General features: G+C 36.9%; 1 protein-coding gene across 7 annotated transcripts in view; it reads left to right on the top strand.

Annotated features, from left to right (window-relative positions):
- The window catches only part of RYR2 (ryanodine receptor 2), a 794,036-nt gene that overhangs the window by 311,386 nt on the left and 455,352 nt on the right, over nucleotides 1-27,298 (top strand). For 6 of the 7 annotated variants that reach the window (XM_077998259.1, XM_077998275.1, XM_077998268.1 and 3 more), the window contains exons 1-5: nucleotides 1,616-1,631; nucleotides 10,244-10,258; nucleotides 15,831-15,905; nucleotides 20,729-20,807; nucleotides 23,667-23,779. In XM_077998259.1, coding sequence (XP_077854385.1) covers nucleotides 10,250-10,258; nucleotides 15,831-15,905; nucleotides 20,729-20,807; nucleotides 23,667-23,779 — 276 coding nt within the window. In that variant the 5' untranslated portion in view covers nucleotides 1,616-1,631; nucleotides 10,244-10,249. Of the gene's footprint in view, nucleotides 1-1,610; nucleotides 1,632-10,243; nucleotides 10,259-15,830; nucleotides 15,906-20,728; nucleotides 20,808-23,666; nucleotides 23,780-27,298 lie in introns of those variants that run through there. The other variant, XM_077998277.1, reaches the window with a different exon arrangement.

Raw genomic sequence — 27,298 nt, 5'->3', positions numbered from 1 at the left:
ATCTTTGCACTGACGGGAGTGTGGGGGTGTGTGTGGGTGTGTGTATGTATGTATGTGTGAATGACTGACATGCGGAAGTGAACCTGATGATGGCAAAATACAATGTTTTTGATAATCATTGATAGCACTAAAAATATGGCATATTCTGTTTTCCTGATAAATGTGAAAAGGAAGTCATTTAAGTTTTTTAGATTTTTTGGGGGGAGAGAATAAATATAAAAATTTGCCCTTTTAGAGGTAGAAAAGTGCACAGAACAATTGCACTATGCTGGACATGCCTCTTTTGCTTCCCTTTGCCCCAGGATCTAAAGAAATGGATTCATCACTCCAGTAAGTTAATGTTTGAGAGGCAATCTTCAACTTTCTATAACAACAAAATATTTTGAAAAATGTATAGTGAAAATCAGGCCTTTCTGTTCAGTCAAGTGTTTTTCTTAAATAACAACAGTGTGTTTGTAAAATGCAAAGGAGGAAGTGAGTTTAGAACAGATTTTTCTGAAGACTAAGTAAATTACAAAATAAGCCAAAATGCTCTGTTAAAAGTAAACTATTGAATTTCATTAGGGCTTCATAAAATTCTACCTGTATATTTAGGTTGTTTTTTTAAATATCACTTTATAACGTTTTTAAAAGAATCACTCTGTATGATGCTTTTTATGCACATTGCTTCCCAAAAGCTTGTTTACCAAGGCATTGGAGATTCCTAGCTAATAGCCCAAGATTTCTGCCTAAGTAGCATTAGCTTCTTACCTAATTAATGAGTTTTCTAAGAAAAAAAAATTACAAAGAAACTTTCATACATGAAGGGTGTGAAGCAAACCACAGCTCCCACAGGACATTCTATAGATGGGAGGTGAGTTAAGGAAACTTACCTTTGAGACTGAGTATGTCCCTCAATGTTGAAATTTTTTATTCTGATTTATTTGCAAGGAATCCTAGGGTGTTGTAGAAGATAGTCTTGGTTGACAAATGACTTTTTTGTTTGTTCTATTTACAATGTGGGTATGATTATAGTCACTTAAATTTTAAAGAGCCACATAATGATTAAGAGACTAAGATTCATTTATAGATACAATTTAAAAAAATAATTTGATTCCCGTATAACTTCAGAACTATTTGTTAAGGCATGCTTTTATATTATGAAATTGTATGAAATGCTAGAAAGATTAGAGTAAGAGAAATTTTACTTTAAGTGTCGCGAGAGAAATTGTAGTTAGACACTATATCTCTAAATTGGTCTTTTTAATTAAATCAGTTTTTATAATTAGAGGAGAGTCGTAGTTCTTAAATCAGAAGGCCTATTACATTTGAGAATTAGAAATGTTCATGTTTGCTTTTAAATATATTGGATTTTCATTATTTCATGTACCTGATGCATTTCCAGCCTAATGTCTTTTAGAGTTCTGATTGCTAAATTAACTTAGTTCTATTTGTTTGGTGAGATTAAATGTTGTTAATTAAAAACTTGAATACAATTTTTTATGCTTTAGAATTGGAAAGAGATTGTGGTGCAAGGACCAAATTGATATCAATTCATTTAAATGATAGTCATTGAAACATTGCTAGGTATTTGTTTGTTTGTTATTTATTTTGGCTTTTTCTTTCCACAGCAAGTTGATGTGGAAAAATGGGTATGTGTTTCCATGTATTTGCAAAGAAATTGTGATCTAAAAGTGCATGCTTGCTATTGCCTCTAATCTTTTGTTTTGCTTCCTAGTGGTGGCTTGTACTATTAGTGTTCAAACTAACTGCTTTGTTGTAATGAACATGTGTTTCACAGGTCTCTAAAGAGAACCTTATGTTTCTGGTTTTGCTTCATCTGAAATGAGGCATATTAAAGTACTTTCCATCCCTAGAACCATATAGTTTTTATATAGTTTGTTTTGTAATTATTATGTGCTCTGGCCAACAGAAAGGTGTTTATTATTCATACTGTGTATCTTTTGCATACAAACTTGACTGTTTAATCTCAAAATTCCACTGCTTGGTCCTTATATTTTTGTATGTACTGTAGAAGAAGACAATTATATATATAGTCATAGAACCTTTTTTGGGGGGGGTATAGATGGAGTCTCACTATGTTGCCCAGGCTGGTCTTGAACTCCTGGACTCAAGTGATCCTTCTGCCTCAGCCTCCCAAAGTGCTGGGATTACACACAGGAGCCACTGTGCCAGGCCCTGTATAATCTTAAGCAGTGAAGGTGAATGACCATGTAGAAAAAGGCAGTTACAGGATTCTGGAGGCTAATTCTTAGAGCCCACGTTGTCACAAGTTGTGCAAAAAGTTATGTTGCTTCTTTTGGTCTCAGTTTCCTTATCTGTTAGAAAAATTAAAGGAGAGAGGAAATACACCAAGGTACCTTCTAATATTTAACACACCAGGATTCTGAATGGAAATCCAAGTCTCCTCAAGACTGATATTCCTACTCCACTTTTTCCCAAGAGTACAAAACAGTGAGGCTTTTCAGTGTTGAAATGTTTTGTTTTCATTTGCTCTGCGACTTATGTGAAGAATCTTTTAAGATTGACTTAACTGATGGCTTTATTTTATCTTCATTATTTTTCTCGTCCTAGGATCCAACATTTTGAGAATTTTGCTATCTTTCCAGTGCCCTTTCAGTGGTGTTTTCCAACAATTTCATGTTCATTTGTCTTAAAACATTTTTTTTAGCCCTTTAAAGACAAGGAAACTTGTTTTTTAATTTACCACTTCTAATGACCTTTGAAAACTACGGCTTCTATGTTATATTGCTGAGAATAATTTGAAGTCTTCATCTCTCTCTTTGTAACTGAACTACTACTACTTTTGACCAACTGTTTGTTTTTGACATTTCCTACCCTTCTCTTTGGCTATAGTTAAAACACTGATCCAAGCTTCACATTTTTTCTTGTCTTGGTGAGGGAAGCCTGCTTCCTTCTCAGAACACACATGACACCTCTGTGTCCTGCACTTCCCTAATATCAGCATCCTACAACACGGCTCTCTGTCTTTTCCCATCCTTGCATCCCTTCACTTCCATTACACTGTTTCTGTGCCGTATCTGGATTGGTATTGACCAACCACTCAAGCTGCTTTTACTTATTTTGTAAATAGCATTTGCCAGTAAATAAAATCACCTTTTCACTGTTGTCTAAAAGTCTTCCCCTCCGTTCCTCTGCGAATTTGGTTACTCTTGATCTGCCTATGTTATTTCTTTTTCTTTCTTATTCCTATAATAATTTATTTATTTTATTTGTATTAAGTTTATTTGTAAATCATTACAGCAGAGATTGCCTTCCAGTTCTGAGGAACTATCTGAGATATTTTCTGAGCTGAAAACCTTGAGGCTTAGTTTGCCAGTGGCTGGCTTAATAATCTTATGTAACCTCTTCATTGGCCATAATCTCTTTGTCTATAGGACTAGAATCTGCTTTACTCCTTTTTTTCTTAAATATGACTATTATGTCAATGCTAAACATATTGATGCCAAAATATATGTTCATTTAGAAGTCATATGATGAAGAGATTCTGCTGGGTTTTAGAACGCTGATGAGCATTCTGTGTAAATGTCGCAGCAAATTTCAGACTGGAGCTCTTTTTTTCTTTGAAGACCTGTCCAGTTCATATCTTTTGCTTTGGCCATTAGAAGTTTGAAATTCTGCTGTTACAGATATACCTTGAAGGCCAACAGAAAATAATTTAACCCTCTACCCACCTAACCAAGGACTGTTGAGACTGCTCTGTGGCGCTGGTACTCCTCTGCCCCTTGGCTTAAATTAGAACCGGTCCCATGACCTTTCTCGTATTCTAAGAGTGAAATACCCCACAGACATTTCCAGTCATACAGATCTCATTTCAGTAATTAAAATGCCCAAACCTGTATAATAGGCGAACTCGAAGCTAATTCAATTAACTTGTCTGGGGTAGAGCTGGAGGGAGGGATATCTGGGAAGCTGTTTCTTGCTTGTCCCGCCAGGTTCCTCATGCCCTACTTGGTACCCAGAGAGTCTGCCACTCTCAGGTGCTGTGGGAAGGAGATAGAAGAGAAAGCTTGGCAGGAAAAGTCTGCTTTGATCATAGTGTCATGCACTGGGCTTGCCAAGTTTCTAATGCTGACTTTCTCTGTGGGTACTTGGCACTGGTCTTTTGGGGAGCTTCCATCCCCAGAAATCTCTGACTTGAGGTGTTCTTGCTGCAGACAAATGCGTCTCCACTAGCTGGCCAGTGGCAATTCCTTCCTCTTCCTGATAGTTCTTGGTGGCCTCTGAGACAATCCCAAGCTGGATCTATCTAGTATGACCCCCATTTGCTTGTTGGCAGTGTGGTCACTTCCCGATTGCAGCCCTATAGGGCTATACCCAGTGTTTTGCCTCGCAGTCTCCAGGCAGAGTCAGATACCAGTCTGTGGTGTCCCAGGGACATCTGGTATCCCTGAAGCCACCCTTGCTAGGCTTGAAGTGAGGGCAAGCTTGGGAGGCAGGCAGGATTCTAGGTCCACCTGCACTTCTCTCTTTGCTGTCTGGCCTCTGATAACACACTGGAGGTGGGCAGTCAGCTAAAGGCAGCCAGTGGATTTGCAGCCACCCTCTTTGGCATCTCTGCTTAGATGGCGTAACAGTATGTTTTGGAACATGATGGTACAGGTGGTCCTCCACTTGGGGCGAGGTTATATCCTGAAAAGCCCTTCAGAAGTTGAAAATATCATAAGTGAAAAATGCATGTAATACACCTAACCTACAGAACATTATAGCTTAGCTTAGCCTCCCTTAAACATGCTCAGAACACTTACATTAGCTTACAGTGGGACGACATCATCTAACACAAAGCCTATTTTACTGAAATGATGAATATCTCATGTAATTTATTGAATACTATACTGAAAGTCAAAAACAGTGGTTTATGGGTACTCAAAGTACAGTTTCTGCTGAATGCAAATCACTTTCGTGCTATCGTACAGTTGAAAAATCACAAATAGAACCATTTTAAGTCAGGGACCTTCTTGTCAATCCCATTCGGAGACTGGTCACTGTTTTGTTTTGGGACAGATGTGCAGTTTTAACTTCTGTTATATTTGCTTATCTCGGGTGCATTTACCACGGCTAGATTAAGACTTTTGGGAGCCTTACAAAACTAAGGCTAAGCTAAGCTGTAATGTTCTGTAGGTTATATTCTGTCGGAATATATATGGAAATTAAAATGGCTTCTGTATAAATCTCCTGATAATATTATTCTGGATAGTTACATCAAAGGTCCATCAATCACCTTCTCTTTCTTTCTCTTTTTCTCCCTCCCTCTCTCCATCCCCTTTTCCCTAATTCCCTTCCTGCCTTCATCTCCTTCCTTCTCTCCCTCATCACTGTCTCTTTGAGCAGCTGTGCATCTGTTTAATCATAAGCCCACTGAGTTATCAAATGCTGCTCTTTACCCTTTAAAAGAGAATAAAACTTCGGAGTACTGGATAAGAAAGTAACTAATGGTCATTTCCATCTATTCCACTCCTAGCCCTTTTCTAACCTATAGCAATGGTTTCCAGTGTGGAGGCCTAGGATTCAGGTCATGAGTGGGGTGAAGACAGCAAAAGGATGGAACAGACTGTGAGATCGTTGTCTATGAAGCATTGTCTATAGACTGAGTGCTGTCTTATACATGTCGTTTCTCTTAAAAAATATGATGATGCTGTTGTGATTGTTAAAATCTATAATCATGTCAAATGTTTCTAACCAGAGAGTTGTTTAAAAATGCATTTCAACACACAATGGCTATTATGAGAGAACCTGCAAAATGCTTTCATGCTGTCACGGTTCATTCATGTTTGAAATTGTTTTAAAAAATATATGGAGTCTTCTGTATTCTGATACGGGCAATTTTTTATGTGTAGGTGATGATCTGAATAGAGGGAAAGCTTTATATGTCTTCAGGACATTATTATCCATTTGCCCTCTGTAGAAATCAATGTGTTACTTTTGATTTAGAGAAATTCTCTATCGAGACAAGCTGGGAAATGAAGAAAGCCCTAGATACCTCTTCTATTTCATGTTTTAGGCATTTATGCAGCTCTTTGCTTTATAAACGTGTCACAGAGATGAAGTGTGAGAACTTATAGTAGCTTATCGGAATCATTTATTTTTCTTTACCCTTCTGAAGAAGAACTACATAATTATATGTACATATATATGTCAAATTTATTATACTGGAAAGAAAAGACATTCTATTTAACTACTGTCTGTACAGAGCTGTTGATAGGCTGAAAAAAACTGTTGCTGCAAATCTGCCAAAGAACAGAATGAATTCTTTTTAAACATATCTGCATCTCACATAACTAGATTCCAGTGATGGTCATTAATAGGAGTCATACAAGGGCATTTCAGTGGAATGTGTTATTATGTGTGTAACTGCTCATTCATGGGCTGATAGACAAGCCTCTTTCAGATGATTTCTGTACCTGTAATCAACATGTCTGTCTTTTCAGAGCATCTTGGACATTTTTAGCAGGGGAATCCTAGAAAGTGAAACATTTCCATAGGATTTATATAGATATTTTTTAAGACAGGGTCTTGCCCTATCACCCAGCCTGGAGTGTGACTCAAGTGATACTCCCACCTCAGCCTCCTGAGTAGCTGGGACTACAGGCATGTGCCACCATGCCTGGCTAACTTTTTGATTTTTTGTAGAGACAGTGTCTCACTATGGTGCCCAAGCTGGTCTTGAACTCCTGGGCTCAAGCAGATACTCCTGCCCTGGCCTCCCCAAGTGCTGGGATTACAGGCATGAGCCACTGCACCCAGCCAGATATTTTCATCATAAGAGCAATAGTTGAAGTTTTTCAATCTCAAATGCTATTAGATAGTATATGTTGATATATGTTTGAAACTCAGAATTGTTATTGTTAATTTTTTTTCTCCTAAAAATTGTTGGGACTATCATTAATTAATTATTGCTACCTAGAAATCCTAGTCTTTGATGGTGAAATATCCTTGTTTTCTCAACATAATGAAATTTACCTGATCTTTCCTCACAAAGGAGAGGTTACCAGTTGGAGAATTATGGAGAATCCTAGCATCTTGATATGTGGAGAGGAAAAGATGGCAAAAAGGCTTAAATTTGATGCATATTTTGTGTGCGGAGTAGGGCATTTTGCCTCCTTAATGGAAACTTCATGCTAGAATGACTTCTGAGGCTATTCTGAAATTGTTGCATTTGATAATCCTTTTTAATGGCAAGCCCCCAAATGTTTGGTGCTTTGTCACTAAATCCTTATCTGTATAATTTTTGAGGAGACATTTCAATAACAGTTTTTTTTTTAAAGTTCTAAGGTAGGTTTTTAGAGGTGTGACTTTTTAAAAATCAGATTTTAGTTCATGAAACTGAAATACCAGTTTTAAAAAACCAAGGTTGAACTGAAAGGCATCATTATGATAGAGGAGCTCTTCTACATCACCTGAATTATTGTTTCCTTCTTTGCACCAAGAGCAGATTAAATATGCATTCTCTTGATATCCAGTACTTGTTAGCAATTTTCAGAGTCAAGTATTGCCGTTTGATTTGTTTTTCTATTCATAATCATTTGCGTTTGCTAGGAAAGTGCCTTAGCTTATGCTTAAAGACAAAAGATGATTCTGCTTCTTTTTGTCATGCATTTGACACCCAGAGCCATCTATGTGTTAAAATGTAGCAATAGCAATTTCTCTCCCTGGCTTCCATGTTAATGTAGCATGTGCCCTCAGGTTTTGCTTGTATTTGGAGCTCCATCTGACCTGTCAATTCTGGGTTAATCTAAACCTAGGACACTGAGTTACTGACACCTGCAGTTTTAGCCTAAAGAACTAAAATTTCCACCTTTGTGTTTCTGTGCAAATTAATCATCCAAAAAATTCTAAGACACAAAGCTGGTTGGAATCCATGACTATCACTGCCCATATAGTCATCCCTTACTCTATTTTGTGTAATGAAATGTTAGCTCTTGTCTATTAAGCCTCTCATTAGTGAAATAAATCAAATAGTTCATTTATTTGCTAACTTACTGTAAGCACAAAAACTACGTTCTCCACACCCAAAGAGGCTGCTTTCTTCGATATTTATCTTTATGTGTTTCTTTTTTCTACTTTCCATCATATCAATTTTAAAGGGTTTTTGTTGTTATTCTTTTTCTGTTTGTTGCTTTTATCATACAGAAGCAGTGCTTACATTGAATTAAACTAATATACTCATCTTTTTTGTTTTAATGTGCTTTGCTTGCTTCTTTTGCCTTAAACGATCCCTTTGAATGTCTCCTGATGCTATAACTTTGGTAATATCTAGCCCTTAAACCAATTTGAACAAGAAATGATTTGTACAGAAAGTTAATGTCCATAATGCCACTAATACCACAAATCTTTCATGTTCTTGATTATCTTTTGAAAATGATGTTTGTGTATTACATCTGCTCTTCTTTCTCATTCTACAGAAGGATATTTCAGCATTTGCTATTTTCATTCGTCATACTATTTTATCGTGTATGCAGCTTGCTCTCCTCTGTGTCTTATTCTTCCTGCGGTTAGAGACACGACTTAGCAATGTGGAACGGCAGACCTCAGTCACTTGGCCGACCACTCTTTTTTTGTTGTTGTCAATACCTACTACAGTTTTAAAGCAGTTCAACTTAGATACCTGACAAAATCGGGCTGAGGACATTTTCTAAAGAAAAATCTCCCAAATCTAGCTTAATTAAAAAAAAAAAAAATCTCATGGAGAAAGTATCTCTTAACAAACTATGTGCTGTACCAAAATGTTAGGTTTTTGCATTTCTTTGAATTAGGGCTTAATAATGATTTTGCCTAATTCTTTAGTGATAGCTCTCCCATTAGTGAGTCACATGTGATTGGTCGGTTTAACATGGAAAGTAAGTTTCCTGATAATTATATGTGATTAATATCAGTTATAAAAACGTAACTAAACAGCGTGTATTTTCTAAGCCAAGAATGAAAGCTTCTTTACAGTTTTTCCTTAAAATTGTAATATTGAAAATGAAAAAAGTAGTCTCAATAGAATTTCCCTTTAATAATATACATATTACTATGTAAATATGTTTCAGGTTACAAGAAACATATTTCTGGATTAATCTAAACCTAGGACACTGAGTTACTGACACCTGCAGTTTTAGCCTAAAGAACTAAAATTTCCACCTTTGTGTTTCTGTGCAAATTAATCATCCAAAAAAATCTAAGACAGAAAGCTGGTTGGAATCCATGACTATCACTGCCCATATAGTCATCCCTTACTTACAAGAAACACATAAAGATAAATATTGAAGAAAGCAGCCTCTTTGGGTGTGGAGAATGTAGTTTTGTGCTACAGTAAGTTAGCAAATAAGTTACATAAAATTGTAATATTTACAAATATCTATATTGGAAAACTTTTCCTTGCTGTTTTTCTTACAACTAGTGTCTCTATGATATCTTTTCTCCGTAGGACTTAGACATCAACCTGACAACTAAATTCAGCCCTAAGTTTGGAAATATATCATTGTTTTCTTTTTTGTACTCTTTCATCTGTGTAACTATCCTAGGAATAAGAAGTCAAAGAAACTTGAGAGGTCTAAAGAAAAATGAAGTTATTTGTAGATTTGCATGCACACACACATAATACACATTATGTTTTGTAGAAGAAAAAAAGAGCTATTATATAATTTATGAAAGGAGACTGTGTCATTTTAAGAGAAATAGAAATGCTTTTGTGATTTTTCTTTGAAATTCACCTTTCAAAATATTCAGTGTCTAAGAAATTGCTTACTGTTATTTTGCATGAAATGAGAGCCACTCATTGCAGCGTATTAGTTTACGATCTCCCTTACCTGTTTTAATCTACTGTTTTTATTAAAATGAGTTGGGTTGCTGTTTGCTTTTATCACTGCATTTTTATGAAAAAGATGAAAGTTGGTTTTTTAAAAAGCATTTTCAGATCAGTTTTTAAGATAATATCATTTTTGGTGCTTAAACAGATTGTAAATGGAATCACTCATTAAAGTAGAGCAGCATGTTTTCACAGAAAAAGGAAGAAACTAATGTAAAAACTTTTTAAAAGAATTTTGCTCGCTACAGCTTTCCTCTAGCATGTAGTTGATACTAAGTTTTGTTGCGATAACACGGTGAATGTGTTTTTTTATGTTTATTGTTTAAATAGCTCCATTTAGGATAATGGAGCCTTTATAAGTAAGAGGTATTTTTAAGGGAATCTTTGAGATCATGTCTATTTAATGTTTCCTCTCTTTTCCTTATGCCCCTACAGAAATTCATGATGAAGGTAAGACATCGTAATATATCTGCTGTGTATATATAGCAGATATATTACTATATATGGATTATATATGTATATATCTGCATATTAGTATAGCTGTATTATATATGTAACAGATATATATATATTACTATATATCAGCTGTATATATGTGATACTTTGTATGTTTTATGTATGGTTACACACATTTGTTTTACTTTTGAATCCATGTAACTTTTCTTCACATGCTTTAAAATGTTTAAATATTAAACTTTGGAGCTTTTAGATTTAGATAAATCACATGTTTAGATTTAAAAGCTCAACAAACAAAAATGTCAAGCCAAGATTTGACACTTTTGGGTCATATTGTAACATGTTTAATTGCTAACATTAAGAATTTTTCTTATTAAAACAATTTTAATAACTCTCCATTTAGAATGTTCACTCTGGGCATTATGCTGACTTTGCATTTATGCACTTTTGTATGAATACAATGGGAAATTCTTCCACTGGGAAATTAGGGGAGGCACCAAGAAACTACTTCTACTTACTCCAGGAGACGTGAAAGTAATTCAGCCAGCCCCTTTTCATTTCTCGACTGGATTGGAAAAGTGAAAATATTGTAAAAGTAGACAAATAAAAAGAAAAGAGTAAAGCATGTGGACATGTCATTGAAGGAATACGTAAGGGACATACAGGAAGAAGAGTAGACTATGGTTATTTTAGGATATATAGTAGAAAATTTTTGTTTCATTTTCATATGCCCACTACATTTCTCCTATAACATTTATGGGGTTTAATTTTTTTAATCTTAAAAGCCAAGAAACAATGGGTAGGTAGAAAAATTGATATTCAGTTAAGAAAGCCTTAAAATAAGTGATAATTTTGAAAGAAATAGACTGTGAGAAATATTAAATCAAAATCCCACATATAGATGGAAAAGGTTGCTTTGAAGCAAGGGATGCATGTTCTTGTCAGTCTGTTGAATTTTGTGGTTAAATCCATCATGTTTAATAAAACTGAACCAGGTGCATTGCGGGATACCCTAAACTGGACCTGTTCACTACCAGTAAGAATTTGGCATTTTGGATGGGATGACAGAACAGAGCATTTCTTTGAAGACATCTATCAACCAGGACATGGAACATCTTCCAGAATTTCCAATAACTCTAGCTCTTATTTTTCAGTTGAAAATATTATGATCACATTTTGAAGAGAGGACATTAATCCCTAAATTAGACATATCATGAAACAAGAGTTTGGATTGGAAAAATATTAAAAACAGCAAAATAGGAATATTTCCTCTCTTTGCAAATACTAATAACTAACTTATGATTATGGGTTTGAGAAACTTTAGTTTTTCATGCTAAATCTGCATTTGCTGTATTCATTTTATCATCTCACTCTTAATTCAACTGTACCATGCTGTATAGACTTCCCCTTGGGAAGGGTGAATGAAATGGTGGCCTGGAACAGACATCTTAAGGTCTCTTGTGAGAACAAATGCGTGTAAAAACCAGTGCAAATAGAAGGATGATGTAGAATTAGTTAAAAACAGGTGGTATGCCTAAAATAATTTAATTAGGCCCCCAGTTCTTTTAACTTCGAGGCCAGAAGGCCAATAGTTATTTTCACACTTGCAGTGGATGATCTGGAAAGGTTAGAATTGGATTAAGGGGAAGGCACATGCATGTAATTACAGTAATTTAAGTCACTTAAAGAGAAACACATGCTGAATTTTATCTCGCTTTCACCTTTCAATCATGCTTTGCTTTGGGTTTCCTACGGAAAAGGCATTAACTTCTTAGAACCAGATGGATGCTTTCTTGTTGTGGGAGCCTATTTCTGCTGGATGGTGCTAAACAGTGGTGCCTTAGGACTGTCCTAAGCCTGATCTGTTCCCTGTGGAGACTTTCCATGAAGACACCATCCCAAGTAAGCCAGTCCGTGTCAAACGGATGTCTTGACAATGTCAAACTGGCCTTTTCAGGCACCTTTATTTCAACTGAGGCCAGGATTCTCATTGATTGTTATAATCCTTCAGTGACCCCATTGTGTGATTCACTATTTTATTTTTTAAGAGACAGGGTCTTGCTCTGTCACCCAGGCTGGAGTACAGTGGATAGCTCACTGCAACCTGGAACTCCTGGGCTCCAGTGGTCTTCCTTCCTCAGCCTCCTAGGTAGTTGGGATTACAAGCATGAGGCACTTTGCCTCATGCTTTTTTTAAATACAGTTGGCTGTATTTAAAAAACACGGAGCCCAAAAGCAAAAAAAGCAAACCAGAAAGAACAAAATATAGAACCAGTAATTTTAATGTGTATGTAAACCTCTTTAGTCACACACATACACACGCACACACACATACTATATATATATGTAAATTATATATATATATATAAATGAAACCTGTAAACCTCTTTAGTCACACACACACACACACACTATATAAATAAATAAATAAATAAATAAATAAGTAAATAAATAAATAAATGAAATGTGTAGGCAAAGCTTTACGGTAAAGGAGTACTTCCTGGTTAACTTCAAGGCCTTGTCCTTCACTTTTAAAAAAATTTTGTTTTGACTAGCGTGGCTGTCAAGTGTTATTAAAGTTCTTGTGGATTTTACAGCTTTGGAACTTCAATCTGGTATGAAAAGGTGGGCTTCTATCAAAGTAATTCAAACCAGACCAAGTAAATAAAATTGTTCTTGGCCACAATAAATCAAATGCATTATAGAAAAAATAAGTGCTCTCTAAAGAGAGCCTCATTCTCTGAAGGAGTATAGTTTTTCTTTCTTTCTTTCTTTCTTTTTTTATTTTTTTGAGACGGAGTCTCGCTTTGTCGCCCAGGCTGGAGTGCAGTGGTGCAATCTCGGCTCACTGCAAGCTCCGCCTCCTGGGTTCCCGCCATTCTCCTGCCTCAGCCTCTCAAGTAGCTGGGACTACAGGCGCCGCCATCACGCCTGGCTAATTTTTTGTATTTTTAGTAGAGACGGGGTTTCACCGTGTTAGCCAGGATGGTCTCGATCTCCTGACCTCATGATCCACCCGCCTCGGCCTCCCAAAGTGCTGGGATTACAGGTGTGAGCCACCGCACCCGGCAGGAGTATAGTTATTCAAAGTAGATTTTTCCCTTTTCTTCTCAGTTATGTGAAAAAAGTGGTTTTTTGTTGTTTTTGTTTTTTTGTTTTTGTTTTTGAGACAGAATCTTGCTCTGTCACCCAGGCTGGAGTGCAGTGGTGCGACCTCAGCTCACTGCAACCTCTGCCTCCCGGGTTCAAGCCGTTCTCCTGTCTCAGCCTCCTGAGAGTAGCTGGGATTGCAGGTGCCTGCCACCACACCCAGCTAATTTTTGTACTTTTGTATTTTAGTTTCACCATGTTGACCAGGCTGGTCTTGAACTCCTGACCTCATGCGATCCACCTGTCTTGGCTTCCGAAAGTGCTGGGCTTACAGGCGTGAGCCACTGTGTCCGGACCCCGAAAAGAAGTGGATTTTTTTTTTCAGCAGTTTTTCTTATTTTAATACCTTTTAATATCTGTTTTTAGAATAGTTCTGAGTTTTTTCAAGCAAAACATAAAGTTATTTTAAGAAGTTATGTGGAACAACAAGAATGTGATATATGTTTAGTAAAAAGGTTATAATAATATTGGATATTGAAGCGTCTTTCTGTACTTCTTAAGGCACAGGTCAGTGTCATCACTCTTATTCTGAAAATTTTTAAAGACCTCCTTTTCCTGCAAAAAGAAGTACAGATTTCTCGTCATAATATTCTGTGCTTTCCATGGTCTTTCCCTGATCTAATTTTATAATTCCTGTGAAGTTTTCCTGTGCAACCCAACACTAAAATTCCATGATTGATTCCTCCTTCTTACACACCTTATGATTATATACCATGACTCCTGTATACATACTCCTCACTCAGCCTGAAGTGGGCCTCCCCATATCCAGCTTTTCATTTGACACCTCTGCTGAGTGCTTACCATGGCCTGACCTCACACTCAAAGCTGGAGGTGAAATGATAATCAGCACAGTGTCATTGTCCTTGAGGAGTTTTCAGTCTGATCAAGGGGAGGAGGGTTCTTGCGTAGAGTGTAAGGTCAATGTACAGGTGTATACCTAGGGCTGCAGGAGGATGGGGAGAGTGACTAGCTTTGAGGAAACTGGATGAGGCTTTATAGAGGAGGTAGTCTTTGAGTTTTAAAAAGTAGAAGGGGAAAAAATCTGAGTATAAATGGGCCTGTGCAATTCAAACCTGTGTCGTACAAGAGTCACATGTACATAAAATATGTAAAAGTTTCATTCCATTCTTATAAAAACTTTATTAAATTATCAAATCAATACATATTTATTCTATACAGTTTGGAAGTTACAGAAGAAAAATCCTTCAGTTACACCAAGAGGAAGAACTATTGGAGGCTTTCTTATTAAAAAGGCTTTATACAACAGAGAAGACTAGAGGGAGAGGGAAAGTTGTGTTTCGAGATAGGGCAGCATGAAAGCAGTATGGCATACTCAGGGAAGGGAAAGTGAGTATGTTTGGACACAGGGTGATTGAAGATGAGACTAGAGATGAGTGAGACAAAGTATCTCTGTACTTCTCAAAGTGGTCTCTGGATCAACAGCATCAGTATCACCTGGAAAATTATTGAAATGAAACCTCTCTGTAACTACCCCAGACCTACTGAATCAAAATCCCAGTGGTAAGGGCCAGGAATCTGTGTTTTTACAAGCTCTCCAATTTAAGAAGCACTCTTCTATTTCATGGAAAGGGATTGATTGGACTCTTTCCTATAAGCAGTTGGGAGGAATGAGAAATTTTTAAGCCTGGAGGCGTTATGATCATTTTTGTGTTTTAGGAAGACTCATTCATTGAATCAATGTTTATTTATTTATTTATTGAGACAGAGTCTTGCTCTGTTGCCCAGGCTGGAGTGCAGTGGTGCAATCTCAGCTCACTGCAACCTCCGCCTCCCGGGTTCAAGCAATTATCCTGCCTCAGCCTCCTGAGTAGCTGAGATTACAGGCATGTGCCACCACACCCAGCTAATTTTTGTATTTTTAATAGAGACAGGGTTTTGCCATGTTGGCCGGGTTGGTCTCGAACTCCTGACCTCAGGTGATCCGCCCGCCTCGGCCTCCCAAAGTGCTGGGATTACAGGCATAAGGCACCACGCCTGGCCTGAATCAACATTTATTTAGTGCTTCTTGTATGTCCGGTGTGCAGGTAGGCACCTGGAATACAATGGTGATGAAGGTACCATGGTTCCCACCCAATGGAAACCGTAATATAATGGGAAACAGATTATAATTAAGTACCTTATGAATAAATAACTATAAATTATGATAATTATTTACTGCTACCAAGTTTATTATTCAAGAACTAGATAAAATGCTAACCCCATAATAGAGGTTACATGAACTTTATTCCAATGTACACATTATTTCAACAGCACTTTGCTTGTCTGCAAGAATTCTTAATGCATTCTTTCCTACTGACATTCCTTTAAGAACAAGAGAATATTTTATCGACTTGCAGGTTAAGTTACCCTTTTGTGTTTTTCTCTTTTGTTCTCCTTTTTTCTCTTCTCTCTAAAGACTGCTCAAGGTGGTGGTCATCGAACACTCCTCTATGGACATGCCATATTGCTGCGCCATTCCTACAGTGGCATGGTGAGTACGCGTTTTATTTCATCTCCCTGTGGTCATGCTGATCCATTTGGGGGTACCTGGTCAGAAAATGCTGGTAAGCATCATTTCTGCAATGGTATCAATGAGCTTGGATATATGTGTTCTTTAATATCTTTGTACCCTTGTTAGTTTCTCATGTAAAAGATGAAAGTCAGCTCACATGACTTTTAAGGTCCTTCAGTTCTATCATTATATGATTACCATGTTTAGTATCTTACTTTTGATAGAGTAGTTTTAGGAGGAGAGAGGTGTAAGAGTCAAATAAGAGATATTTCTTTTCAGAGTTTGTTTTAAAGAGTTCATTTATTAGAGAAATAAAGTATCTTTATTGAAAGATCAGATTTAAGAAAATCTACCTCTGAGCTCCGGTATTAATTGTACTCACCAACTTCTTTTTCTTCTTCACCAGGTTTCCCTTTTTCCACATCTGCTCCTCCTTTCACCCAGTTATTCATTAGGCTTCTCTTGGGCACAGTTTTCTCATTCTCTGCCTCATGTATATATGCACAAATATATGTGTGTATATGTAGATATGTATATATGTAAATGTTTTAAAAATATATTTTATAAATACTTTAATGTATTCTTAGATATTACATATACAGCTGACCCTTGAACAACACAGGAGTTAGGGTGCCAATCTCCTGCACAGTAGAAAATCACATATAACTTTTGACTCCCTCAAAAGGTAACTATTAATATCCCACTGTTGACCAGAAGCCTTACCGATACCAGCCAACACATATTTTGTATATGGATTATATGCTGTATTGTAATAAAGGAAGCTAGAGAAAAGAAACTATTAAGTATATCAAAAGAAAAATAGATTTTCTATACATTAACTGGAAATGGATCATCACAAAGACTTTCATTCTCATTGTCTTTGTGTCAAATAGGCTAAGGAGGAGGAAGAGGAGGAATTGGTTTTGCTGTCTCAGGAATGGTAGAGCGGGGAAGAACATGTTAGGAAGTGGGCCTGGGCAGTTCAAACCTGTGTTGTTCAAGGGTCAACTGTACATAAAATATGTAAAAAAATATGCAAAAGTTTCATTCCATTCTTTTTCTTTTTTTGTGATGGAGTCTCGCTCTGTCACCCAGGCTGGAGTACAATGGCGTGATCTCAGGTCACTGCAAGCTCCGCCTCCCGGGTTCACGCCATTCTCCTACCTCAGCCTCCCAAGTAGCTGGGACTACAGGTGCCGCCACCACGCCCGGCTAATTTTTTTTGTATTTTTTTTAGTAGAGATGGGGTTTCACCGTGTTAGCCAGGGTGGTCTCGATCTCCTGACCTCGTGATCCGCCCGTGTCGGCCTCCCAGAGTGCTGGGATTACAGGCGTGAGCCACCACACCTGGCTTCATTCTATTCTTATAAGAGCTTTATTAAATTATAAAAGAATACATAGTCTATATGATTTGAAAGTTGCAGAAGAAAAATTCTGATGACACTAATAGGAAAAAACTGTTGGAGGCTTTTTTTTTTTTTTTTTTTTTTTTTTCTTGAGACGGAGTCTCGCTCTGTCGCCCAGGCTGGAGTGCAGTGGCCGGATCTCAGCTCACTGCAAGCTCCGTGTTGGAGGCTTTTAAAAGAAGTTTTAATCTCTTCTGTCCTAAGGGTTTTTTTTTTTTTTTTTTTTTTTTAAACATAATTGAGATCTTACTACATTACCAAATTTATATCCTTTTGTTTTTTGAGATAGGGTCTTGCTGTCACCCAGGCTGAGGTGCAGTGGTATGATCATGGCTAACTGTAGCCTTGAACTCCTGGGCTCAAACGGTTTTCTTGCTTCAGCCTCCTGAGTAGCTAGGACTACAGGCGCCTGCTGCCACGCCTGGCTAATTTTTAAATTTCTTGTAGAGATGGGAGTCTCACCATCTTGCCTAAGCTGGTCTTGAACTCTCAGGCTGAAACGATCCTCTCGCCTTGGCCTCCCAAAGTCCTGGGATTACAGGCATGAGCCACTGTGCCCGGCGTGACTTTTTTTTCCTTTTCTTGTAACATAAGCATTTTCCATGTTGTTTAAATTGTCAATATAATTTTAGTGGCTACATGATAGTTCAATATCTAGAATATTATACAATATCTATAATAATATACTTGATCATTCCTTTTAAAAAGTAGGTGATTCCCATATTATGTAAATTGTTTTAAAGCAGAAGACTAAGTATCAATACCACTATCCAACAAGCACACACAAATTTTCAACCTCAATCATGGATATTTATGTGATAACTTTATTTTAATTGTCTATTTAATGAAATTCAAAAGTATAGGATGAGAAGTATAGGAAATACATGGACGTGACTTTAATGATGATTTAATATATCATTTCTTTTAATGTGTTATATCACATAAATAGGTCAGATAAGAAAACTCGTGATCATGTTAGCAAGTGCTGGAAAAGGTTGTTAATAAAACTCAATGCTCATTCTTAATAAAAACTAAACATTGATTATTTCCTCAGAGATAAAGATTATTAGTGTCAAATCAATAGTGAACATTGTAATTGTGAAATGCTGAAGCCATTTTAAAAATCAAATTAACGAAAATAAAAATAAGAATGTGTTTTATCTACCATTGCTGACTAACATTGTTCTGGAAATTTTGACTAACATGTCAAGATATAAAATAACATAAAACAGTTTCATAAAGTGGTTGGATGTAAGAAAAATATGTAAAAACAATTTGTATAGAGCAATCACATATTAAAATTTTATGGAAAGAATTCCACATTCTACAGCAATCAAAACACATGAACTGCATGAAATAATAAATGTGAGGGTTTCTTTTAAGACAACTACTCTCTCTACATAATAGTTGGATTAAGAGCCTGAACTTGGTTGTTAGATTTGGATTCAGTTTGCTACATGCTGGCCAGCCTGGGATATTTTGCATAATTAAGCCTATGATTACATCTGAAATTTTTATACATTCATTAAATAAATATTATTTGGCACCTACTACGTGCTAGGTACTGTTTTAGGTCCTGGATATAGTAGTGAATAAGACCAAGTTCTTGCTCTCTTTAATGAACACTTAGTGGGATAATCATTGTATCTACCTCAGAGTTACTGGAAACATTAAGGAGAAAGCATATGTTAATCGTTACAGTGCCTAATACTGTACTGTTTTTGAAAAAACTACAAAAGACTTTAATAGGAATCACTTTATTTTTGTCTAGGAAGTCTGATTATTGCAAGGTTGTTAACTTTTAAAAAAATAAAGGCAGATGTTAAGCATAGTTTATATTTAAAGTCTATAAACGTAGGGGATTATCATGGGCTGCCTGTCTTGAGGTCAGACTGACACTTCTGCTGTGGCTAAAAACAAGTTTAGGGACCCTTGAAGCCTCTTGACTATAACCTTGGGAGCCATTGCTTTTTAGTTAAGAGTCAGAATCAGAGTCTGCATTTCACATCCCCATGACCCTGAATTCCACCTGACATACCAGCATATCGGCCACTGATTGGTCCATCTGCCTTCTCACACTCACAGACACACACTTAGCTGGATAGGCCCTATACCATCATAAGAAATTTCTAGCCTTTGCATTAATTTTCCAGTGATCCGAAAGGGGGCTTGCTGGCAGTGCACTTGCTTGGTGATGGTAGTGTACTTTGAGATCCTACCACATTCATCTTTGTGTTTCTGTTCTTACAACACATTCATCTTTGTGTCTCTGTTCTTACATCACATTCATCTTTGTGTCTGTGTTCTTACAACACGTTGTGGCATGGAGGTTGGGGAGCAGTAGGCTTGAAAAATGATCCTAAACTTGATGTACAAGAATACACAGTTAGGAACACCTGAAGGTGGGAAGAATGAGATGACGGTATTCAAGAGTGTGGAAAATGCACATGTATGGAGACACACAATAAACCTCATTTTAGTGCAATGACATGCTGTGCACCAAAATAAATTCTAGGTGGATTTCAAAGAGTTAAACATTTTTAAATGAAAACAAAGCTAGAAGATAAAAGAGAATAGTCTTCAAATTTGTTTGGGAGAAAGATTTCTAACTGTCAGATTACATTGTACTTTTGCAGATGATGATGAATATCACATGAAGTGAGAGATGTACAAATACATCCCCAGTTACTTGTCTTCCTGTACTGACAGAGAACATTTCCTTAGTCTTTTATAAGGGAAAAAAGACTACAGTTCCTTTAGGATATTACCCCTAATGCATGCTGTTCTGCCTCACAGACATTTAAAAATCTGGGCTTTGTGCAGAAGCATTGAGATTTTCAGGAAAACACTAAGAACAGCAGGGATAGATGGACACCAAATTACAGGTCAAAATAAGACTCTGCTGGTACAACTGTAAACCTTAATGATAGCCAGTCGCTGTGGCTCATGCCTATAATCCCAGCACTTTGGGAGGTGGAGGTGGGAGATTGCTTGAGTTTAGGAGTTTGAGATCACCTTGGCAACATAGGGGGATCTCATCTCTATGAAAAAAAAAATTAACTGGATGTGGTGGTGCACACCTGTGGCCCCAGCTACTTGGGAACCTGAGGTAGGAGGATCACTTGAGTCTAGGAGTTCCAGACCAGCCTGGGCAACATGGTAAAACCCCATCTCTACAAAAAAAGAAAATAATTAGCTGGGCATGGTGGCATGTCCCTGTAGTCCCAGCTACTCAGGAGGCTGAGGTGGGATGACTGCTTGAGCCCAGGAGGTTGAGGCTGCAGTGAGCTGTGATCACACCACTGCACTTCCAGCCTGTGCAACGGAGCAACCTTGTCTCAAAAACAACAGACAAACAAAGCCTCTACTTACAACTACTGATTTTGTGTTTTGCAGTATCTGTGCTGCCTGTCCACCTCCCGGTCTTCAACTGATAAGCTGGCTTTTGATGTTGGCTTGCAAGAGGACACCACAGGTGAGCATCTTGTGCTGCGGGAAGCTGGGTTCAGAGAGAGCCCTGATGGGATTGGATTGGAAGAAGCTGGGAAATACAATACATGGGATGAATGTTCTTATGCATGGGGTCAGGAAAAAATGTTCTAATGAAAGTTTTTCCTAGAAGGGGGAAGTGTATATCATTCCTCTTGGTTATTCCCACATCATTAGTTGGATGTTCAAACTAGGCTTCAAACCTTATTCTCCTTGTAGGTTTGGATAGAAAATTAGTATTTACTACATGATCTACTGGATGTTAACCATATTAATGTGCACTAATTAGTTTGTGAAGTAATTCTACATATCTCTCTTATCTTAAAAATGTTTTTAAGTCTGAAAATATGACATACTTGATGCCAATATTCAAATAAAAAGGTCAAAAATGAAAGTCTCCTTCATTTCTCTGCCCACAGGGCGTTCTTCTACATACCTGTTCAAACAGACGTGCATTTTCAGACTTGTGAGACAAAAATGTATATATTAACTTTTTTTTTTTTTTTGGCGAATCAAAATAGGAGAACACAAATTTGATGTTCTTCTCAATACTCTGAGGACTTTGCATTGACTTTATATACCCCTATAAAATTGGACTGTTTTGTCTTTTACAATGAGCATGCATCCCTTTGTAATTAAAATAAAGACCAAGTAGAAAAAAGAATGGAAGGAAATAGTTCAACTTTTATTAAGTTGTTCCTTTGAAGAGTGAGATCAAACTATCCTCTCACTCCACTCCCCCTCTTTAAAGTATTTTCCCATATTCACTAATTTTTTTTTTTACAAACAATGAGAAGGTAAAAATAAAGCTATGTTTATGAGCCTTATACACATTTTAATAGACCAACACATCGTCTTGTACAAGAAATTCCAAGAACCCCCAGCACCAGAAACATACATAAATATATTATTCTGATTTTGTTTTGTATAGACTCTATCGTTCCCCTGTATTTTTGCTAGTTTTTTAGTTATTCTAATTAGTGTATTTCAGCACACAGTTAAATGAGAAAGTTGTCAGTTCCCTCTTCATAAGAAGTAAAAGACACAGTCTAGAACTTGTTTTCATTCATTGAGATTATGTAATAGTCAAAACAAAACAAGTCAGTGTTTCTCCCTGCGTCCTGATTTCCTTACGCTACTCTCTTTTTTTCCCATAGCTTCCTACTTCTTCTGAATTCCTTAATTATTTATGGTATTTATCATTTGTTGTCTGCCTGCCTTCATCAGAATTAAACTCACAAGGCAGATAATTTTTTCTTCCTTGTTTATTGATGTATCCCAGCCACTAAAGCAATGATTAGCCAATAGTGGGTACTCTATAAATGTTTGAGTGAATGAAAAACTACCTGCAACTGTAAAAATGTGAATTGGATGAATGACGATAAAGAATTACACCAGGTGACATTCAGGTTAGATTATGGTTTGTATAGGAAAAGCAAGTTAGACTATGGTTTATGTAAGAAAAAACACAGATTATATATTGACTGTGAGAATACTTACAAAATGTTATTTGGTAATTCATTTATTCATTCATGCAAAATGAATTTGTAGTGAGTGCTTATAATAGGCTAGCAGGAGCTGGAGAAACCTCAGTGAACAAAACATAACAAGGCCAACTAATAGGAACTTACATTCTGGCCTTGAGGAATTAGTCAAGAAAAAAAAAAAGATTTATGGAAAAACCATAAAGTTGAGTCAAGGCAAAGAATGATAAATGATGACAGATTTTGTGAAAACACTACTCTCATTTTGGGATAGAAGTCGCATTTAGGTTTTCAAAGGTATTATGAACAGAATGAAGAATGGCATGCTGACGATTATATGTTAGGTATTGGGAAGAAAGAGTGAAGAGACATGTGGCTTATGAGGCTTATGCTTGACTTATCCTAGAAGGAATTGTTTGGTTGATGTAAACCAAGATCTTTTATAATTCATTCTTCTACAGAAGGATTCTCTTATATGTTACTTTTAGATTAATAGAAAACACCACGGCCGGGCGCCGTGGCTCACGCCTGTAATCCCAGCACTTTGGGAGGCCAAGGCGGGAGGATCACAAGGTCAGGAGTTCAAGACCAGCCTAACCAACATGGTGAAACCCCATCTCTACTAAAAATACAAAAATTAGCCAGGCATGGTGGCGGGTGCCTGTAGTCCCAGCTACTCAGGAGGCTGAGGCAGGAGAATCACTTGAACCTGGGACGTGGAGGTTGCTGTGAGCTGAGGTTGTGCCATTACACTCCAGCCTGGGCAACAAAGCGAGACACTGTCTCAAAAAAAAAAGAAAGAAAAAAAGATGAAAACACCACATTTTAAAATAATAAAGTAAAAAGGGGACAGGATAGTACAATCTTTAGATGACAATACTTTGCATCCTTTTTTTGAGTCAGCATCGAAAAATAACTACTGGGAAAATTTTCAAAAAATTGCTACAACACAATCATCACATCACAAAACCCCAAGTCTTTATGAAAATTGTCAAAAAACGAGATGATTTTATAGAAAGCAATTGAACGGTATAATGACATGTGCGTGTATAAAGAATGAAATCAGATCAGTGTGAGTGGTGAATTTTGTCTTACATGAGTATAAATAAATATCCATTTAAAGCAATTCTTCGTGGATGAAAAAGGCATCAGCATTCCGTAAGTGTCACACCCAGTTTCTATGAAAAGAATCTTATTTTATCCTAAGCTAAGGCTTAATTCTTTCTCTTTTCCTGGTGTAAGAGATTAATTTGCATTAATTCCAGATTTCTGGAAGTTGTGTGTTTGGAATCGTTGGCAAAGAAAATAGATTTTAACCCAGAGGAACTTTTTTTGTGTTTCACATATCCATATCTCTGCAGGAGAGGCTTGTTGGTGGACCATACACCCTGCCTCTAAGCAGCGATCAGAAGGAGAAAAAGTACGAGTTGGAGATGACCTCATCTTAGTTAGCGTGTCCTCTGAAAGGTACTTGGTAAGTGTGGAAAGTAGAATCATGTATCTGGTGATATGCTAAATGACAAGTCAATAAAATGATCTCTTTAAGGTTTATATTGTAAATTGTCTACGACAATTGCTTATAACCATTCCTCTATCTCTATTAGATTAATTATAAATACTTTCCTAAATAGAAGGAGAATGTGATGTGAGTGGAATATCAGGTTTGTTCAGGCAGGCTTCCCTCGTGACCTTGATATGCATGTTCATGATATTGATAGTACCTTTTAATAAATTACTTTATTAATAGAATGTAAATGCAGTCTAATTAGTAATTAAAAATTCCATGGTCTTTATTTTGCACCTGATGAAAAGGCTATATTAATGAGGTTGTGATTACCTCTTTTGATATTTATGAAAGCAAATTATTATGTGAGGAACACTTGCCTTGTTAAGAAAGGAGAAATAGACAAAATAAGAAACAGTTTGAAGTCTATCATTGACATTGCATTGTTTCAAAGAGTAGGGGCTGGAAATGGGAGAATGAAGAAAGAAGTTTGTGTTTAATTATTAAATGTTGTATTAGTCTGTTTTCATGCTGATGATAAAGACTACCCAAGACTGGGCAATTTACAAAAGAAAAAGGTTTATTGGACTTACAGTCATGGCGGAAGGTGAAAGACACGTCTCACGTGGCAGCAGACAAGAGACGAGAGCTTGTGTAGGGGAACTCCTCTTTTTAAAACCATTAGATCTCATGAGACTTATTCACTATCGTGAGAACATGGGAAAGACTTGCCCTCCATTATTTAATTACCTCCCACTGGTAAGATTTGGGTGGGGACACAGCCAAAGCACATCACATGCATTTTGAACTTTTGTGGTGAGGTCAATATGTATTTAATTTAACTGATTTAGTAAGTTGTAGTTTTGCCAGAGAATAGTCCAATACAGAAGTTTACAGTAAATTGAAATGAAGTAAGTTGAAATAAAGATGTGAAGGATGCTAGAGCAAAATATTCATTTTAAGGTTGAAAAGTGACTACATAAATTTAAAATGGGGCATTGTAAACTTTATATGAATATTCACGTGAAAAATCCCAGACATCACCGTGTGTGATGAGTGAAACAAAAATCTGAAATAGGGCACGTGGCAATTTAGCAGATACTGGGGTATGGAAAGTGTTTTACCATGACCATAACTCAAAATGTAGTTCATGCATTACTGGTTTAGGATTAAGTAAGTAGTTGATACTCCCTTGTTCTATAAACATGAACTAGGGTAAGTTTGGGAGTGTTGTAAGTCAGTTTTGGTTTACCAATACTCTTAATTCCAGATTTGAAACATTTCTAGGAAGATTGGTTTTGTTTTATTTCACTTGCCTTGTAGAAGAGGTAATGATGAAGACAAGGAAATGGTATAACAGTGTCTCGTGTAAATGACAGAAACTATTAAATTAAATGGAGTGTGTGATGTTGCATAGCTATTAGGGAGGCCTGGAGTGTTTCTCTACTTTTGTCCCTTAACCAGTGTAGATAGAAATAGTCACCATGTGAATTTCTAAGACAATACAGGTGTGCAGATTGTAAAATAAGCACTTATTAAGTCCTTGCTATATGCCATGTGCTATGTATGTTAAGGTGATGTGTTTTGATCAGATATGCATTTTGAATTGCAGTTATACCTAGAAACCAATAGCAGTAGAAATAATTCATGCACACTTTTTAATATATAAATTATACACATTCTATTTTGATTTCAACATAACTATGAATTTTTTCTTGTTGTTGTTGTTGTACAATTTGTACTTCCGCTGTGTATCAGAGTTTACTTGACAGGATGGCATCATTATGAACTGAAAAATTAAAAATCCAGACCTCACAGGGCCAGGACTGTTCTATCTATCTATCTATTCTACAACTAACCACCTGAGAAAGTCATCTAATTCTCTGAACTCTGGCTTTCTCATCTGTAAAAAATGAGGTTGATGCTAATAATAATACATAGCACCAAGGTTATTGTGAGGAAGCAATGAGATAATGGATTTAAATATGGGCAGAATTAAAAAGCAATATACAAGTGAAAGTAATAATAATGATGATACGTGAGATTTACCTCCTATGGAAGGAAATACACCTCATGATTAATTAAAATTTATGAGTGATTTCCAAGCTACATTTTATTTTATTTTATTTATTTTTTGAGACAGGGTCTTGCCCTGTGGCCCAGGCTGGAGTACTGTGGCGATCATAGCTCACTGAAGCCTCAACCTCCTATTCTTCCCCGTCAGCCTCCCAAGTGGCTAGAACTGTAGGGATGAGCCACACCTTGCCCAGCCTGTGCTACATAGCCAATTATTTATGTTCTCTTTCCTGGTAACCTTTCATATGGAGCTACAAGAGAGCGGCCAACCAGGTTGTTAAAATTTCGCTTTCATTTGGTAATGAAGTCGTTGCTTTTATTGTTCATCTCTATGGACCTGGCATATGGCAGAAACAACAGGAAAGGCCAAGGACACATTACTCATGCTTTCTATCCTCAAATAATTAGTGGAGAAAACAAATCAAACACATACAGAGCTGTATGAGGATACTGTAAGACAGTAAATACGCATTACAGTGTAGCTTGGAGATGCTGAGGGACATTCCTATGGGTATAGAGATGGTGAATTATTATCTTACATTCCCACCGTGGTGGATTAGTAGCGAGTATATGAAGTACTATGGTGTGGATTCAAAGATTTATTTGGAGGACTCAGTGAAAAGGATCTAGAGAAATTGAAAGATCAAGAAGTGAGTTAGTGAAAGGATTTTGGGATAGGCAGAGGTAGTTGAAATAATCTGTAGAATAAACCCTGAATAACTAAAGATGGACTCTGTGTGTGTGTGTATATGTATACATATATATGTGTGTGTATATATATGTATACACACATATATATATTTGTTTATAAATACAAAGTCTGGTGAGTATGAACCTGGGCTAATCATGTAACCTTTAGAAACCCTCAGTTCCTTCATCTGGAGTCTGGGAAATAATAAAGAACTTAACTCATAGGGGTGTTATGGGATTAAATGCTGGAATCCAACAAGGCTCGTGGTTCTGTGAATGGCACATAAAAATTGTTTAGTAAGTTACTGTCACTATTTACTTGGGAGATTTGTGCCTGTTAAGAATAGTTAAAGAAGCTGGGCATGGTAGTTCACGCCTGTAATCCCAGCACTTTGGGAGGCCAAGGTGGGCGGATTACTTTAGGCCAGGAGTTCAAGACCAGCATAGCCAAAATAGCAAGACCCTGTCTCTACTGAAAAAAATACAAAAATTAGGCCAGGCCTGGTGGCTCATGCCTGTAATCTCAGCACTTTGGGAGGCCAAGGCGGGTGGATCACCTGAGGTCAGGAGTTCAGGACCAGCCTGGCCAACATGGTGAAGCCCCGTCTCTACTAAAAATACAAAAATTAGCCAGGCGTGGTGGCAGGTGCCAGTAATCCCAGCTACTCGGGAGGCTGAGGCAGGATAATTGCTTGAACCCAGGAGGCAGAGGTTGCAGTGAGC

The sequence above is a fragment of the Macaca mulatta genome, chromosome 1 (genome assembly GCF_049350105.2).
Source record: "Macaca mulatta isolate MMU2019108-1 chromosome 1, T2T-MMU8v2.0, whole genome shotgun sequence".
Classification (NCBI taxonomy): domain Eukaryota; kingdom Metazoa; phylum Chordata; class Mammalia; order Primates; family Cercopithecidae; genus Macaca; species Macaca mulatta.
The sequence above is the reverse complement of the archived record's forward strand: the minus strand, read 5'-3'. Positions and strand labels throughout refer to the sequence as shown.